At 42.0% G+C, this 15555-nt stretch overlaps 1 protein-coding gene across 1 annotated transcript in view; it reads right to left on the bottom strand.

The window, feature by feature from the left end:
* Positions 1 to 533: 533 nt before the first annotated feature.
* The window catches only part of stab1 (stabilin 1), a 298755-nt gene continuing 283733 nt past the window's right edge, over positions 534 to 15555 (bottom strand). Inside the window, exons 62-69 of the mRNA XM_086001826.1 lie at positions 12097 to 12262; positions 11867 to 11973; positions 11659 to 11778; positions 9862 to 10014; positions 4647 to 4766; positions 2962 to 3102; positions 2025 to 2144; positions 534 to 1673 (exon numbers count right to left, since the gene is read on the bottom strand). Of these exons, the coding sequence (XP_085857952.1) occupies positions 1620 to 1673; positions 2025 to 2144; positions 2962 to 3102; positions 4647 to 4766; positions 9862 to 10014; positions 11659 to 11778; positions 11867 to 11973; positions 12097 to 12262 (981 nt within the window). The 3' untranslated portion in view covers positions 534 to 1619. The remainder of the gene's footprint in view (positions 1674 to 2024; positions 2145 to 2961; positions 3103 to 4646; positions 4767 to 9861; positions 10015 to 11658; positions 11779 to 11866; positions 11974 to 12096; positions 12263 to 15555) is intronic.

The following is a 15555-nucleotide window of genomic DNA, read 5'->3' as shown; positions in this document are numbered from 1 at the left end:
AAGTGCTCAGTGGAATTAATATTTCTTGAATTTCAAAGATTGTTGCATTAATGTCAGTTCTTACTCCATGGTCAGTTTACAAAAAAAACGTGCTATCTTATGTTCTTAAAATGCACCAGGACACTGCTGCAAGACTACTGCAAATTCTGATGTTCCAAAAGACACAATTGCCTGATTTTCATTTATTGTGCCACTCCAAAACGTTAGCGATATGCATTCAAATTTCACACTGTAATGTGATTTCTAACACTATTACATACATCGCCACCAGTATCAAAGTTATAGCACTCAGTATTAATACTTGAGCTAACGGCTAACACTGCCACCCAGTGGTACATTCTAATAGGTGCAAGATTTTACTTCAGTGAGCAATGGTGTATTCTAATGGATCAGCAATCCCAACAATTGTCATTAGTAAAACACTAAAGTGACCCGAGGCCTAACAGAGTATAACACCTACATCACCTGGCATGAAGCCTTTGTTCATTATTATTGCTCAGTCCTAGAAAACAAAACATTCGTGCAGTTAAACATATTAATAAAAACTCAATTTATTTTCATTTTTTTTCCGTGAAGAATTTGAGGTCTGGTATGAACATGATGATATACAACAGGCCTTTGGTGGTTTTTGGTAAAATGAAGCATTGGTGAGAGAGGCCTGCACGTCCTGATCTCGAGTTATCTGTTGCTCAATGCTTTATTGCTGTGTAAAGTCCACGTCCTGATATTTCTTCAATGCATCTGATTTCCATTAACCTTCATCAGGCTACCCCACTCATATTTTAAGCAAGACTCCAGTTCTTGAAACACAGAATTCAAAACTAGATTGAGCACAAGGACTTTATAATGGGTATTTGTTAGTAGGATAGAAACAAAAACTGCAAAATGTTATAGATCTGAAATAAAAGCAGGAACTACACAGTGGGGCCATCAGTATCTGCGAGCAGAAACGGTCAGCTCATATTGTGGGTAGATACTCTTCATCAGAACTGTTCTACTGAAGGGCCTCCACTCAAAGTATAACTCCTGGTTTTTGTCGTCTTTTCTGCCAGACCTGCTGAGCAATTCCACCATTTTCTGCCTTATTACTTTGTTATTACTGCCCTCTTCATGCACTTTTTAAAAAAATGTAAGAAAATGAAAATTGTAGTGTCATTTGTTTACTTTAAAATATGGAATATATACAAAAAAATGAAGTTTACAATGTCCTTATTACACACCTACTTGTAAAAAAAAAGTTGAGTATCAGAACTTTTTAATATATATAAAGTGTTATCTTTGACTATTAGTAGAAAATGGAAAAAATAATTTTTCAGTCTTTCTAGAGTCACGTGACTATTGCAGAAATGTATTGAAAATGGAACTCTCGAGTTCATGCCACATGTTCCTCGGGGACCCCAGCAGTGTGTGCGCACATCAGTGCGAAAAGTAATCAGACACCAAGTCCAACGATTCTCCTCTTCCATTACTAATGTACAGCCCTCTCCCTCAGTAGGAGCATTCCATTTGTTTAGAGTCTGTGATCCCACCCCCCCCCCCCCACTCTACTATCATCGCCAAATGCTGCATTAAAACTGCACAGTATGAGCTGATAGTAAAAAGCGGTGAGGCCTGGCTTCTCAGTCTTGTAGAATGTTCTGTGTGTCTGAATAATATCCATATTCATCATTGTCCTGTATTTAAATACAAATTCAAAAAAAAATCAGCAAATCCTTGCATTGAGGATTTTTGTTCAGCACTGTGTTTCTACAATCCACCTGTATATTTAATATATCAACAACTGTTACTTTGTTAGACCTTCGACCTTCTCCATGCTAAAGTAAATTCGGAACTGGTTTCGCTATTTGTTGTAAGCAAGTTGCAAGTAAATTTGTAATGTTGTCCTTCAATTAGAAAAATGTGACCAATGTTCCTTTTAAATTTTTGGGGGGGTGCGAGGCACCTTTTAACTTTCATCTGAAATTCTACACAGCACGTATTGAAACCCATTGGGTGTACCTTGTGTAAATGTAGTTGCTACTTACCTCAAAAGGCTCGGTGGTGTTATCTATCACTGCATCATATGCACCATACAGTGGATTTGGCACAGAAACCAAAGCGGGATTATCCTCCGGCCTGAGGCCCATACCATCATCGTCGTAGGCCTAAAAATGGATGCAAATTAAAACTAGTTCTCTTTTTTGTCTTAAATGCACTTTGCCATACACAGGACTCCCAACTCCCAACTCCCAACTTTTTCTATTGGTCAGTCAGGTACCTGACATGTATTACATAGTATTTACAGCACAGAAACAGGCCATTCGGCCCAACTGGTCCATGCCGGTGTTTATGCTCGACATGAGCCACTTCCCACCCTTCTTTGTCTATCTAACCCCAGCAACATATCCTCCTATTCCTATCTAGCTTCCCCTTAAATGTGTCTCTGCTAGTTGCCTCAACTAGTCCTTGGTCCGCTTTGGCTTACATCAAGTCTCCAAATCAGCTACTTACTGGGCAAGGCGCAGATTTCCAAGGAGTGCACACGCTCTCTCCCAGTAGGGATACATCTGGTTTAGCCAAACCTAAAGAGCCTAGGCCTGGGAGCCCAGATGTCTGGCCTGGACTACTTCTGGAGTTCACCCATTTAAAACTCTGCAGCTTACTAGTACAACACACTAGTATTTGGTTTCTTTTATTTCAATTTGAATCAACTTTAAGACAATTCGTCCCACAGCACTCAACTATGTGGCATTTCATGAAACACACATGAAACTCTGCAATGCTGTAAGGAATATCACAGGTTTCGCTTAAACAAGGATCGCACTATTGAGGAATGGTGCCAGTTCCAGGATTGCAGAGCTGGAGTCTCTGCGTATTCTCGCAGCCTGTCCCAGACTAGTGCTGCTGTGATTCCATACATCAACACGGCCCATGGAGAAGCAGCATTAGGAAGCGATCGAGTTACAATCTAATTTGACATACCTTGAAGTATTGAAAGTGGAAACCCTCACTCCTGCGTCGGAAACAGAAACTCAACCCAACTATAGCAGCAATCAAACATGCCACTCCCAGAAACAACGCTGCACCAAGGACAACATGGGATGACTTTGCAGAGGCTATAACCTGTAAAACAAGGGGGTTTGCTGATCAACAAGACTTTGCACATTTACACACTTATTACTGGATCAAAGCACATTTCTTACATGATACAGTTCTTGTAATATACCCTGTACTAAGATTTAAAGATGCAATTATAGATCTCAAAATATCAATTGAGGAACCTTAATGGAGATATTTAGATTAATCAAATTAAGAATTCGAGAAATGTTTAATCAATTTGGGAATAAGTAAAGGTTAAGAAGTAAAAACAGAATAAAACCCCAAATATTCAATTGGAACCTAAGTGAGCATCTTCTCAACAATAAGTCAATATTTGAATTTGTAACTTTTTGTGGATTGCAGTCTCCCAGATCATGTATGGTTGGCCATGGGTGAGGGGACAGGTGGGTGACTGAAGTCACTTTCTCAGTCTCCACCAATGCTGCTCCGTGGGCAGTCAATAGTTAGTGCAGAAGTGGGATCTGAGTGGGAACCCTCGACTCTTTACTCCTTCCCTTCCATCAGCACGAACTTGTCTCTTGATATTACAGATGGTGACCCAGCTGAGTCAGTTCATCATCTGGAAGAGGCCCAAGTGCAAGTGGCAGCTGAGGCTGAGTTTGAAAGCTGGGACTTCCAGTCTGTGGTCCAGTTCATTAACACAGTGTACTACTGGCCACTAACAGTGGTTCAGTTTTATATGAACTGAACATAGGAACATAAGAATTAGGAGCAGGAGTAGGCCATACGGCCCCTCGAGCCTGCTCCACCATTCAATAAGATCATGACTGATCTTCAACCTCAACTCCACTTTCCTGCCCGATCCCCATATCCTGCGATTCCTCTGGAGTCCAAAAATCTATCTATCTCAGCCTTGAATATACTCAATGACTGAGCATCCACAGCACTTTGTGCCAGAGAATTCCAAAGATTCACAACCCTCTGAGTGAAGAAATTTCTTCTCATCTCAGTCTTAAAAGGCCGACCCCTTATCCTGAGACTATGCCCCCTAGTTCTAGACTCTCTGGCCAGAAATTGATATACAATTCTCCTCATCAATACATTTAATGGGCGGGATGTGTGTTTAAGGTAAAGAATGTCAGCAGTGTGGAATGGAACATTTTTCAACTTCAAGTATCATTATCAGGTATCACGTATAGCCCATATCTAGTATAGCACTGGTTAGTTGAAGGATGAAGTTCTCTGCATACAACCCCCAGCAATGTACCTGAACTCCTAGCTCAAGACTCCAAAAGGGCCTCTCCCCACTGCACTATATTGAGATATTTCCATTGACAACAGTAGTCATTGGGACCTAATTGAGGTTGTTTGAGCTTGATAACTGGTGCTGAACTATGACCAGTCTTGTGTTGTTGCCTCACATCCACTAGGAAATAGAATTCCTGCCATTTTGGTATAAACAAGGGGAAGCTTTCCACCTAGCAGTCTGGGCTGGATTTAATTCTCAGTCTTGGTGGTGGAAGAAGTATCTAAACCACTCAGCCCTTGAAAGTTTCAAATATTGAAGGAAGCCTACTGGTATCTATAATCTCCTGTGGAACACTTACCGGATGAGGAGCTGTTACCGGATGAGGAGCTGTTAGAGGTCCCTCTATGACATGGATAATTCCATTGCTGGCAACCAGATCCCATTTCAAAATATGCCTGCCATTCACAAGCTTTGAACTCTGCCATTATGAAAGTAGAGTTAGTTCAACAATAAATTTGACTCCAGTTCAAACTACAGCAAATAAATCTGAGCTATTGCTATCACCACTGTCTCTATCCCAAGTTTCGTCTCCAGTTGTGGTGAAAAAGTAAAACAACAAGTTTTGACCTGACTTAAAATTAACTGTGCATAATTCATAAATTTTAAAAATGCTTTATCATTGGAAACCACTCAGTAGATTTTATATCTGAATAGAAATAATAGTTATAAGCACACTTTAACACAAACCAGCACTCTCTCCTCCTCATTAGATAATTACAGAAGCTTTAATGATTCTGCCGTCATTTTGGTTGCGAGCAAACAGGGTATCGTATTAGGCTTGTGATATGTGGGAATATGGGCATCAGTTAAAGGGGAAGAAAAAGTTGCCTGGTTGTTCATCTCTGTGCCTTTAAAAAATTAGGAATTTTTATGAAAAGTATTTTTTTTTACATTAGAAGGAAATAGCCGAGTGCTGCCATTTCATTTAGTTTGTTATAGAGAAACGAGTGTGAAGATTTCTCACAAAGCACCAAAATCGTGCTGACATCAAAAGAAGCAGACACTGCTCATTGTCAGTGATGTTAGTGCATTGCAAGAAAGCTTCACATTCATTTCCCTATAATAGACATCATCAACATGAAGCCACCAAATTGAAATGGCAGAATCTAGGTACCCAGTCCTGCCATCAAAAAAATGAATTTCTTTAAAAAAAAAAAAAATGTTTAAATTTAGGCACAAAGCCTAACAACCAGGGAATATTTATGTGGGAACACGCTTGATTCCTACACTTTCCTTTCCCGTTTAATCATTGTCAAAAGAACACTGTGGCTGGTCAAATATCCTACTGATTCTATTTCTTTTCATTTTCAGCTAGTGAAACAATTATTGCTGTGCTGTTAATCCAAGTTATATTTGAGGACTGTGTGGTCTCATTCAACAAAGTAGTTCAGACCTTTGATCCATGTTACATCCACAACCTTCTATCCGGTGCTCTGCGAATTCAGTATTTATTTAGCACAGGTACAGAATAGTAAGCATCAGAGATGTGTGTGTGTACTTGCAACCAATGCATTTGCTCAAAATTCCTCTTTAGCGGAGACATTAAGTCATGTGAAATGGGTTAATGCCTCCGCTGATAGAGCAAAAGGAGAAATTCCAGATGGACACATTAAATGCCTATATGCTTGTATCTAATGACGTAAAAGAAATGCGGATGTCTCAACGAAATGGGGACTGTGCTCTGACAGCCACGTGCTCATATACTTAATAGCTTGCTGGGATTGTTCCTAGTGACTTGTATTTAAAAGGGCAACAAGTCTGAACCAGGAAACTATACGCCCATTAGTTTGAATTCAGTCATGGTTGCTAGAAATGATCATTGAAGATGGACTTTATCTCAGCTTTGGCTTCTGGAAAAGATGGTCCTGTCATCACCTTGGTTGAATTTTTGAAGAAGGTATAAAGTTGGTGGCTGTTGGAAGCAGCATGGTGTATCTTGACCTTCTAAAAGCTTTTGACAAAGTGCCACGTAAAAGACTACTAAGTAAGGTCTTGTGGGACTGGCAGGGCACCTTTTGGACTGGATAAGGAATTAGTTGGATTCTCAGACTGAAAATAGTTATTAATGGCTGTGGTTTTTGCATGTGGGGCTGGTCACAAGTGGAGCCTGTAAGCTTTGGGGACATTGCTCCTCAGCATCTTTATCAATGATCTGGATGAAGGTGTCAGGGAAGCTAGCCACAGGTTCATAGATGACACAAAGATATGTGCGGGTTTAAAAACTTAGATGCTAAAAATTACAGATGGACCTGGATGTGATGGGGGAATGGGCCTGAATCTGGCGGATGTCTTTTAACATAGATAAATGTAGCATGATGCACTCAGGTAGGGACAATGCCAAGCATGTATACACTATGCCTGGTTGCGTGCTCAAGGCTGCTGAGCAGAGGAAGGACCTGGGGGTTTTATTGCACAAGTCATTGAAGGTCTATGACCAGTGCTGTGTGACCATTGCAAAAGCAAATAGGGAGTTAGGTTATATTGTCAGAATTATTAAATATAAAACTAAAAATACTTTCTCTGTACAGTATAAGGCTCGGTCAGGCTACATCTAGTCCAGTTTTGCTCCCCTCACGTGATGGGAGATCTAAGCCCTGAGAATATTCATAGAAGAGCCATTAGATTGATACCTAGTTTAAGGGCCCTCAGCTTTCAGGATAGGCTAAGAGAGCTGGGGCTTTTTACTTTAGAAAAGCATAGATTTTGTGGGGTCATTGGGGGTTGTCACCCAAGCAACGTGGTCTCCTGGAAGGGGGGGGGGGGGATGCTGCATGGGTTGGTGATGTCCAGAAGTTGCATCATGCCAGTACAGGATGGGCTTGATAGACCAGCTGGTCTTTTCCTGTTCTTTATTTGTATGTTCTTAATTTCAAAGCCTAAATGTTGTAAATCACCACTTAAACTGAAGAAAAGTAGCCTTTAAATAATGGTTACATTGTCGGTTGGACCATGTACAGCAGGCACCTCAAAGCACTGGAGAGGTACCACCAACGCTGCCTCCGCAAGATCCTGCAAATCCATTGGCAGGATAGGCGCACCAATGTCAGTGTTCTTGCTCAGGTCAACATCCCCAGCATCGAAGCTTTGACCACGCTCAATCAGCTCCGATGGACGGGTCACATTGTCCGCATGCCCGATACGAGACTCCCAAAACAAGCGCTCTACTCGCAGCTCTGACACGGCAAGAGAGTCCCAGGTGGGCAGAGGAAATGCTTCAAGGACACCCTCAAAGCCTCCTTGAAAAAGTGTAACAACCCCGTTGACACCTGGGAATCCCTGGCCCAAGACTGCACAAAGTGGAGAAGCATTCGGGAAGGCACTGAACACCCTCGAGTCTCTTCGCCGGGAGCAAGCGGAAGCCAAGCGCAAGGAGCGCACGTCAACCCAAGCACCCCACCCACCCACCCACCCCTTCAACCACCGTCTGCCCCACCTGTGACAGAGACTGTAGGTCCCGCATTGGACTCATCAGTCACCTGTGAACTCATTTTTAATGTGGAAGCAAGTCATCCTCGGTTCCGAGTGACTGCCTAAGAAGAAGAAGACATTGTAGCAAAATAAGCTACAATTTGCAGCTGGCAATTTCCTGTTGAATTTACAACATAATTGGTTTGAAACTGCTTTCTGCATTGCAGTTATCCTACTGGATATGGAAGGTAATATGTGGGCAAATTCCCAGCCAAATATCTCTTCAAATGTGTTACTAATTTACATACATAAATTATGTCAAAAGTGAAGTGAGGGAAAAATTGAAATTCAACAACTATCTAAAACACGTAAGAGGCCAGTTTGAGATGTAGTGATCCCAGTTGGGAGCCACACTCATGGTAAGCACATGGCAAGGAATTGCAAGTAAAGAGCCTGTGATTTTTTTTTTAGTTCATTAAAATGAATAGCTCAGAAATCACAGACTGTGCACCTGCAATGCATTTCCTGCGAGTGCGGCTCATTGCTGGGAGCACAGGATCGCAGAACCAGCCCTATAGTTTACTCATAGGCGGAATCTGCCATTAGTTCTGAGCTGTGTGGCTGGAAGATGGAGAAATCCACTGGTAACGTTGGTCACCTTGTAACTGCACCATTTTGCCTTTTTGTTTCTGGTTCCATTCTCATTTGGTTGTGGAAAACCCTCCCAGTAAAAATGATCCCAGGTAGGGCAGACTACTGGGTTGTAAAATAACCTTGTAATGAAAGCATTATATTTTGAATGCTGTGCCCTACAAGGGACTATTTTCTTGGGAAATCTGCCCACTATAAAGTCAGGGAAAATTATGGTAAAATGCTACTGGGCAATGTGGTCAATTAGGGAAGTAAAGCGTAATACGAGGAATCAGCAGAATGCTCTTCAACAAAATATAGTAAAATGGCACAGTTACCTGCCAAATTACCAGTTAAAAACGATATTACAGGAAACTCTTTTTTATCCGGCACCGATGGGACCGGCGTGTTGCCGGTTGATCAAAAAGTCCGGATTACAGAGAGGTTTACTTACTAAGGTACGAGAGCCCCGTACACGGCCACAGATCCAGGCATCCCTGTTGCATGGCAACAGGTGCAGGAACCCCGGTTACATGGCCACAGATCCAGGAACCCCGGTTACACGGCCACTAATATGAAGTAAAACTTACCTGAACCTACTCCTGAGTTTTGCCGGTTAAGAGAGGTTTCCGGTTATTTAGGTGCCGGTAAAAAGAGAGTTTCCTGTATTAGGTGCTGGGTTGTGGGTGGTCTGTCAGCATCCAGATGGGTTAACTCTTCGGGTGTGTCTGGCAGAGATTTACCCACTATTTCCAGAATTTCCTGCTTTCATTTCAGAATGCCTGCATCTTTTCTCCTCCCCTCCCCCCCCCCCCCCCCAATCTTTGTCTTTTGTCTTGCCTGGTCTTTTCCTGTGCTATTCACTATCCTCGCTATTTATATGGTTTTTGGAGTATTTTGTTATCTCCACCACCCCCCTTTCTATTCTCTCCCATCCTACAAAGAGGCTTTGTTATATTTTAGTTTTTAGTTCTAGGAAAGTGCCTTACACCCAAAACCTGACACTGTTCTTTTTCTCTTTACAGATGCTGACTGACCTCCTGTATATTTCCAGCATTTTCTGTTTTTATTGCAGATTTCCAGGGTGTTGTGTACCTTTTTCTTTTTAGTAAAGGATTCAGTTGCCAATTAACTACTGAAATTCTCACCGAGTTTCCCTTTATATACATGTAAACAGTGTAAAACGAGCAAAGGCGTGCAGTCCAGATGAAGGCCAATTAAAAGGAAACTACCTTCCAGCAAGCCCACCTCCAAGACTAACGATCACTGATTTTCACAATCAGTACTTGCACTTTTATTTGGTAACTGTACCTTGCTCCACATTGTCAATGTTCTGAAAATCTACCATGTAGCAAACAAAAAGGACACCGCAATGTTTCGTCTAAATGTGTTACTAGGTTTAGAAAGGTGCATGACCTTTTAAAAGGGGCAGCAAGTTTTGTCTTTCAATCGAAAAGCTCTGGTATATTACTTACATTGAGCAGAGTGTGATTTGCAGGTGCAGCTTCAACAATGAGAAGATCATACCCTAGTCTGGATAAAATGAGTGTTTGATCAGTCAGCTCATCATAGTAAATAAAACTATTGTTCCTGGAGATGTGGTTTTCAAGATCCCTCCATGGTAAGGTCTGGACACAATAAGAAATTAGGTGTTAATCTCGCATCAAGGTTCTGCAATTACAATAAACTATAATTGTCAGACTGACTCAGTTTGTAACATGCTTTGAGTCAGAAGGTTGTGGGGTTATGCCCTACTCCCTAGCCCACTGCCTAGACTGACACTCCAATGCAGCACTGAGGGAGTGCTGCATTGTTGGTGATGCTGTCCTTTAACAACAACACCTTTAAGATGATACGTTAAATTAAGGCACTGTTTGTCTGTACAGGTGGATGTTAATGATCTCATGCTACTTGGAGACAAGCAGAGAGTGTTCCTGATGCTCTTACTCACAATCCTCTCTCAACCACCACTCTCAAACAGATTAATGGGTCATTCATCTCATTGTCATTTGTGGGATCTTACTGTGTGCTAAATGACTATGTTTGCCTACGCAACAAATCACTTGGGAACAGTAGCACAGTGGTAATGTCACTGGGCTAGTAATTCAGCACTAATGATCTCAGTGGCGTGAGTTCAAATCCCACCATGGCAGCTGGGGAATTTAAATGCAGTTAATTAAATAAATCTGGAATAAAAAGCTAGTATCAGTAATGGTAACTATGAAACTACTGGATTGTTGTAAAAAACCCACCTGGTTCACTAATGTCCTCTGGGGAAAGAAATCTGCCATCCTTACCTGGTCTGGGCTATATGTGACTTGAGACCCACAGCAGTGTGGTTGACTCTTAACTGCCCTCTGAAATGGTCTAACAAGCCGCTCAGTTGTAACAAACTGCTACGAAACACAATAATAAGACTGCAGCGGTTCACCACCACCTTCTCATGGGCAATAAATGCTGGCCAGTGATGCCCACATCCCATAAAAGAATTCACTGTAAGTGGAACATTTTGACAACTGAGATTAATCATGTTCTCATCTGACATTCACATGTGTGTAGTGCAAAGAGGAGATGCTAGATATGAATGAAAATCCTGGTTGATTTTACCTTCCTGTAGCAACCCTATCATTGTACTTTGTAATGTGTAAAATATTGATCGAACCTCGCATCTCTCTGGTCTGGCTGGATGGCTACTCATTGCATGAACTCCTTGAGCTGGGAAATCATGACTTTTTTCTAAAAAAGGGAAACCCCTTTACACAGGAATTACTTTTGATTTTATCATGATTAACAGTGCAGGTTTCCAAGATTCTTAACGTTCCCAGAGTATTGTCTCTACTGCACAGTGACTCAGTGTAGAACAATGGTGGCTTTAAGTTAGTTTATGGTTTCCAAACCAAGCTTCACTGGCCTAGGGAGGCAGCCTCAGAACAAATCTGCAATTAGTTTTTACGCATGTCTGTCTGGCATCAGGATCTCTGCCATTATTGACCTATGTTCTATTTCTATATTAGTGCAGATTGTTTCCTCACAAACTCTCCAATAAAATTGTACAACCACATAAAGGACCTGTCATGGCAGACAGATTAGCAACTGCCAGCATTAATCCTCATTGAAGAAGACATATTCACAACCGTATAGACCTTTGAATGGATTCTTTAACAGCATAATCAATTGTTAACAAAGTTCCATGTTACTTCTGTCCTCAGCAATTGTGTATTTGGTTCATTTTAAGCAGGAAGGAAATGTTTGGAAAACGCAAAATTTCTTACCTCATTTTCTCCAAAGCCAGAGTCTAAAGGAACGAATAAAGTTTCACTGGTTGTCTCATCTGACAGGAATTCTAGGAATTCCATTCCTTCTCCAGTCGCATTGGCATAATCTAACAATTTCTAACAAGGAACAGCAAATAATAATATGCACTGTTGACCACACTTGTAAAAAGCATTGCAAATAAAGTTTTGTAGGAACACTACTTACAGAATAAAAGACTGAAAAATTGGAGTAACTGGAAATCACTTCGACAAGGTTTCCATTGCAGGAATAACCATCACCCACAAAGCCTTCCTTACACTCACACTGAATATCTATTATGACAGAAAACTCATTAGCATACCATAAATATTTTGCAAATCAAAATACTGATTTAGGCGTTCTACTTAAAAAACAAAGTAAACTTAGCCAAGCAATGTATTGAATTCCTTGCTTACCTTGCTCTCTAAAGCAATAAGCGTCCCATAGCTCACTGAGATTTGTTCGCACTCCATAATCAATTATCCCAATCTTGCTGGAGCCACAGTTAGGGTTTGAGTGCGTTGTGGGATACCCTGCCTTCATATCAGCCATCCATCCAACTATACAGAGGTGGTAACCAAACTGTGCAGGATAAATCAGGGAAACAAACAATAAATAGCTCATGAAGAGCCCATTTAGTTACGTGGAACCAATATTCTGTCACCCAGTTGTTATGTCGAGATCAGCTTTATTACCAGTTAATTATGGAGATGTTTTCCATTTAATATATGATATGTTTATTGTATTTTGCAAAAAATAAAATAGCTATCAATTAACCATTTAATTATCACCGTTCTACCAACAGTCGATGTAGTCCTGGAAAGGATCTATGATATTGATTTCCACCTCTGTAACATTGCCCGTCTCCGCCCTTGCCTCAGCTCATCCACTGCTGAAACCCTCATCCACGCCTTAGTTACCTCTAGACTTGACTATTCCAACGCACTCCTGGCTGGCCTCCCACATTCTACCCTACGTAAACCTGAGGTCATCCAAAACTCGGCTGCCCGTGTCCTAACTCGCACCAAGTCCCGTTCACCCATCACCCTGTGCTCACTGACCTACATTGGCTCCCGGTTAAGCAACGCCTCGATTTCAAAATTCTCATCCTTGTGTTAGGGTGAAAATTATATAGCTTAAAGCAGCAACATAAAGAGGTAAAGAATGTATTGTAAGAAGTGAACTTGTAAATAAGAAACAATGGCACAAGACAAAACAAACTCAGCTTAAGACGGGGCAGGAATTAACTGTTTGTGCCTGCTCCCATTAAAACCATTGTGCTTGACATTATTGTTGAACAGTTATTGAATGTGGGAAACACTAAATATTTCACAATTATTCAGTGGTGTAGCCTTCTGCAAACTATTTGCTGGAAGCCCTTTGGATGTATTAATGTAATTCTACTATTCTATAATGCAAAGTAGATGAATCAAAATTGTGTGTATTGATGAGTTACAGTAATTGGTAGCTGCAAAACTGCCCATTTTGTAATTAACTATTAAAAACCGCCCAAAGTTCCAGAAGGTTCCATATCATTCCTGTGAGGACAGGGGAGTTGTTGCTGGGGGAGCGTGATTGGTTGAAGACACCTGTGTGTAATATTTTGCTATAATGTATAAAAGAAGTTTCAATACCTTGTTGCTGGGGGAATGTGATTGGATGAGGACAAGAGAATTGTTGCTGGGGGAACATAATTGGGTGAATACATTTGTGTGTAGTGTTTTGCCTGTTTAAAAGTTCGATATCACTGTAACGGTGAGAAGGTGATCACTAGACCGTGGGGTCTATGGCTCTTCTCCCAGAACATTCTGTTAATAAACTGTGTACTTTTACTTTAAGACAGACTTAAGTGAATCTATTTTTCACCAACACTTGTTTTCAGATCCATCCAAGGCCTTGCCCCTCCCTATCTCTGTAATCTCCTTCAGCCCTGTGGTGTATGTGCCTTTAAGAGCCCCTGTGTACTGTAATGCCGGTAGTGGCCACTCGGGCTATATAAGCCTGTATAGTGTCTTGTATCTTTTAGTTCACCTCCAGACTTTGTTCAGTAAACACCTGTTAAACCAGCTCCTGCATTCCGTGTCTCCATTAACACACGGATACAACAGTGGCGACGAATTGGAAACGGACTTACCTGCAATTCGGCAGCACCTCAAGGAGATCGATTCCTCAGACGAAGGTCGAAGAAAAAAAAAGAAAAAACTCTGGTTTCACCAGCTAGCCGGGCTGGTGGCAGGTACTGCAATAATCCTTCCTGGGCGGCGGGCTGGGGCTCGATCGGCTGGCTCTGCAGCAGGGCCGAGCAGCGAAGACAGAGGCAAACAGAGACGGAGGGTGGAGCACTCGGGAGACGGCCAGCGCTGCAAAGCAGGTCGGCGTTCGGACCAAGCAGAGGGAGGGAAAAGTCCCAGAGAGTCCGGCGGGAATGAGTCTCCAACTATTAAAAATATCTGTATAAATAAAAACCGCGGAGAACAGCGTTGTCAGCAGCGGCAGCGGCGGGAAAGCACGGGAGGCGCCATTTTTTCTCGGCAGGGAAGAAAGGAAAGCGCGGGAGGCGCCATTTTTTTTTCCAGGATGCCTAAGACTGGCAATATTACTGCTTTCGATAGTAATGTAGAGGATTGGACCACATATGTGGAAAGAGTGGAGGTATATTGCACAGCGAATGAAATAGAGGATGATAAAAAGGCATCGGTACTTCTAAATCTAATGGGCGCAAGGACATATGGGCTGTTACGAAACTTAATCACTCCAGCCAAACCGATGGACAAGAATTTTAAAGAGATTGTTGATACCCTACAGGAGCACTTAAACCCAACACCGCTGCTGATAGCGGAACAATTCAAATTCTTCAGGAGGAATCAGCACAAGAATGAAAGTAACGCTGATTACCTCACCGAATTAAGAAAGCTGTCAAAGCACTGCCAATTCGGGGCAGGACTGGCAGATTCTCTTCGAGACAAATTCGTCTGCGGTCTCCTAAGTGAAGGAACACAGAAAAGGCTACTTTCTGAGAAAGATTTAACACTGGACAAGGCTTTCAGTATGGCTGTATCATACGAAGCAGCAGCAAGAGGAGCTGCAGAGATACAGCAAAAGCCACAGGACTTCGGCACCCATGAAATGACACAGGGTTTCGAGAGATGTTATCGCTGCGGTAGATCCACCCATGACCAGAGGGACTGCTGGTTCAAGGACAAAGCATACAGGCAATGCGGAAAGATGGGACACATTGCACGTGTATGCCGATCTGGAAACAAAAAATCCACTGACAAAAAAAAAATCAATAAGGAAAAGTACAGAAAGGTACAAATGATGACGGACAGTAGCTCCGAAGACCAGAAGAGCGATAGCGACTCCGGAAACAAGAGACTAAGCTGTCTCAAATTACATAATGTAATTGCCAAAGAAGATTACCAGACCATTTGGGTTACCCTCACGATAGCGGGGTCCCCAGTTAAAATGGAGCTAGATCCAGGATCAGCTCTGACCGTCATAAGTCGACGGGATTACGAGCGGCTATTTCCGCATATACCTTTGAAAGACACATCCATTATCTTGAAGACATATACGGGGCAGAAAGTATACCCCAGAGGGAAAATAAGGGTGCCTGTTGTATACAACGGCAAGGAAATACAGAAGTTGTATTTATACGTTCTGCAAGATGGTGGTCCACCGCTGTTGGGACGTGAATGGATCAGGAAGATACGTTTAGACTGGCACTCCATTCAGGCACTGACGGTGACCAGTAAGAAAAAAAATGATGATGACGTCATACCTGAACGATTAAAAGACATCTTGGCCAACGCCAAAGAAGTGTTTCAACAGGAACTAGGAACCTTGAAAGGCGTCACCGCCTCAATAAAAGTGGA

Source organism: Somniosus microcephalus, chromosome 11 (assembly GCF_052327205.1).
Source record: "Somniosus microcephalus isolate GS21.2 chromosome 11, FLI_Smic_1.0, whole genome shotgun sequence".
NCBI classification, from domain to species: Eukaryota; Metazoa; Chordata; class Chondrichthyes; order Squaliformes; family Somniosidae; genus Somniosus; species Somniosus microcephalus.
The sequence above is the reverse complement of the archived record's forward strand: the minus strand, read 5'-3'. Positions and strand labels throughout refer to the sequence as shown.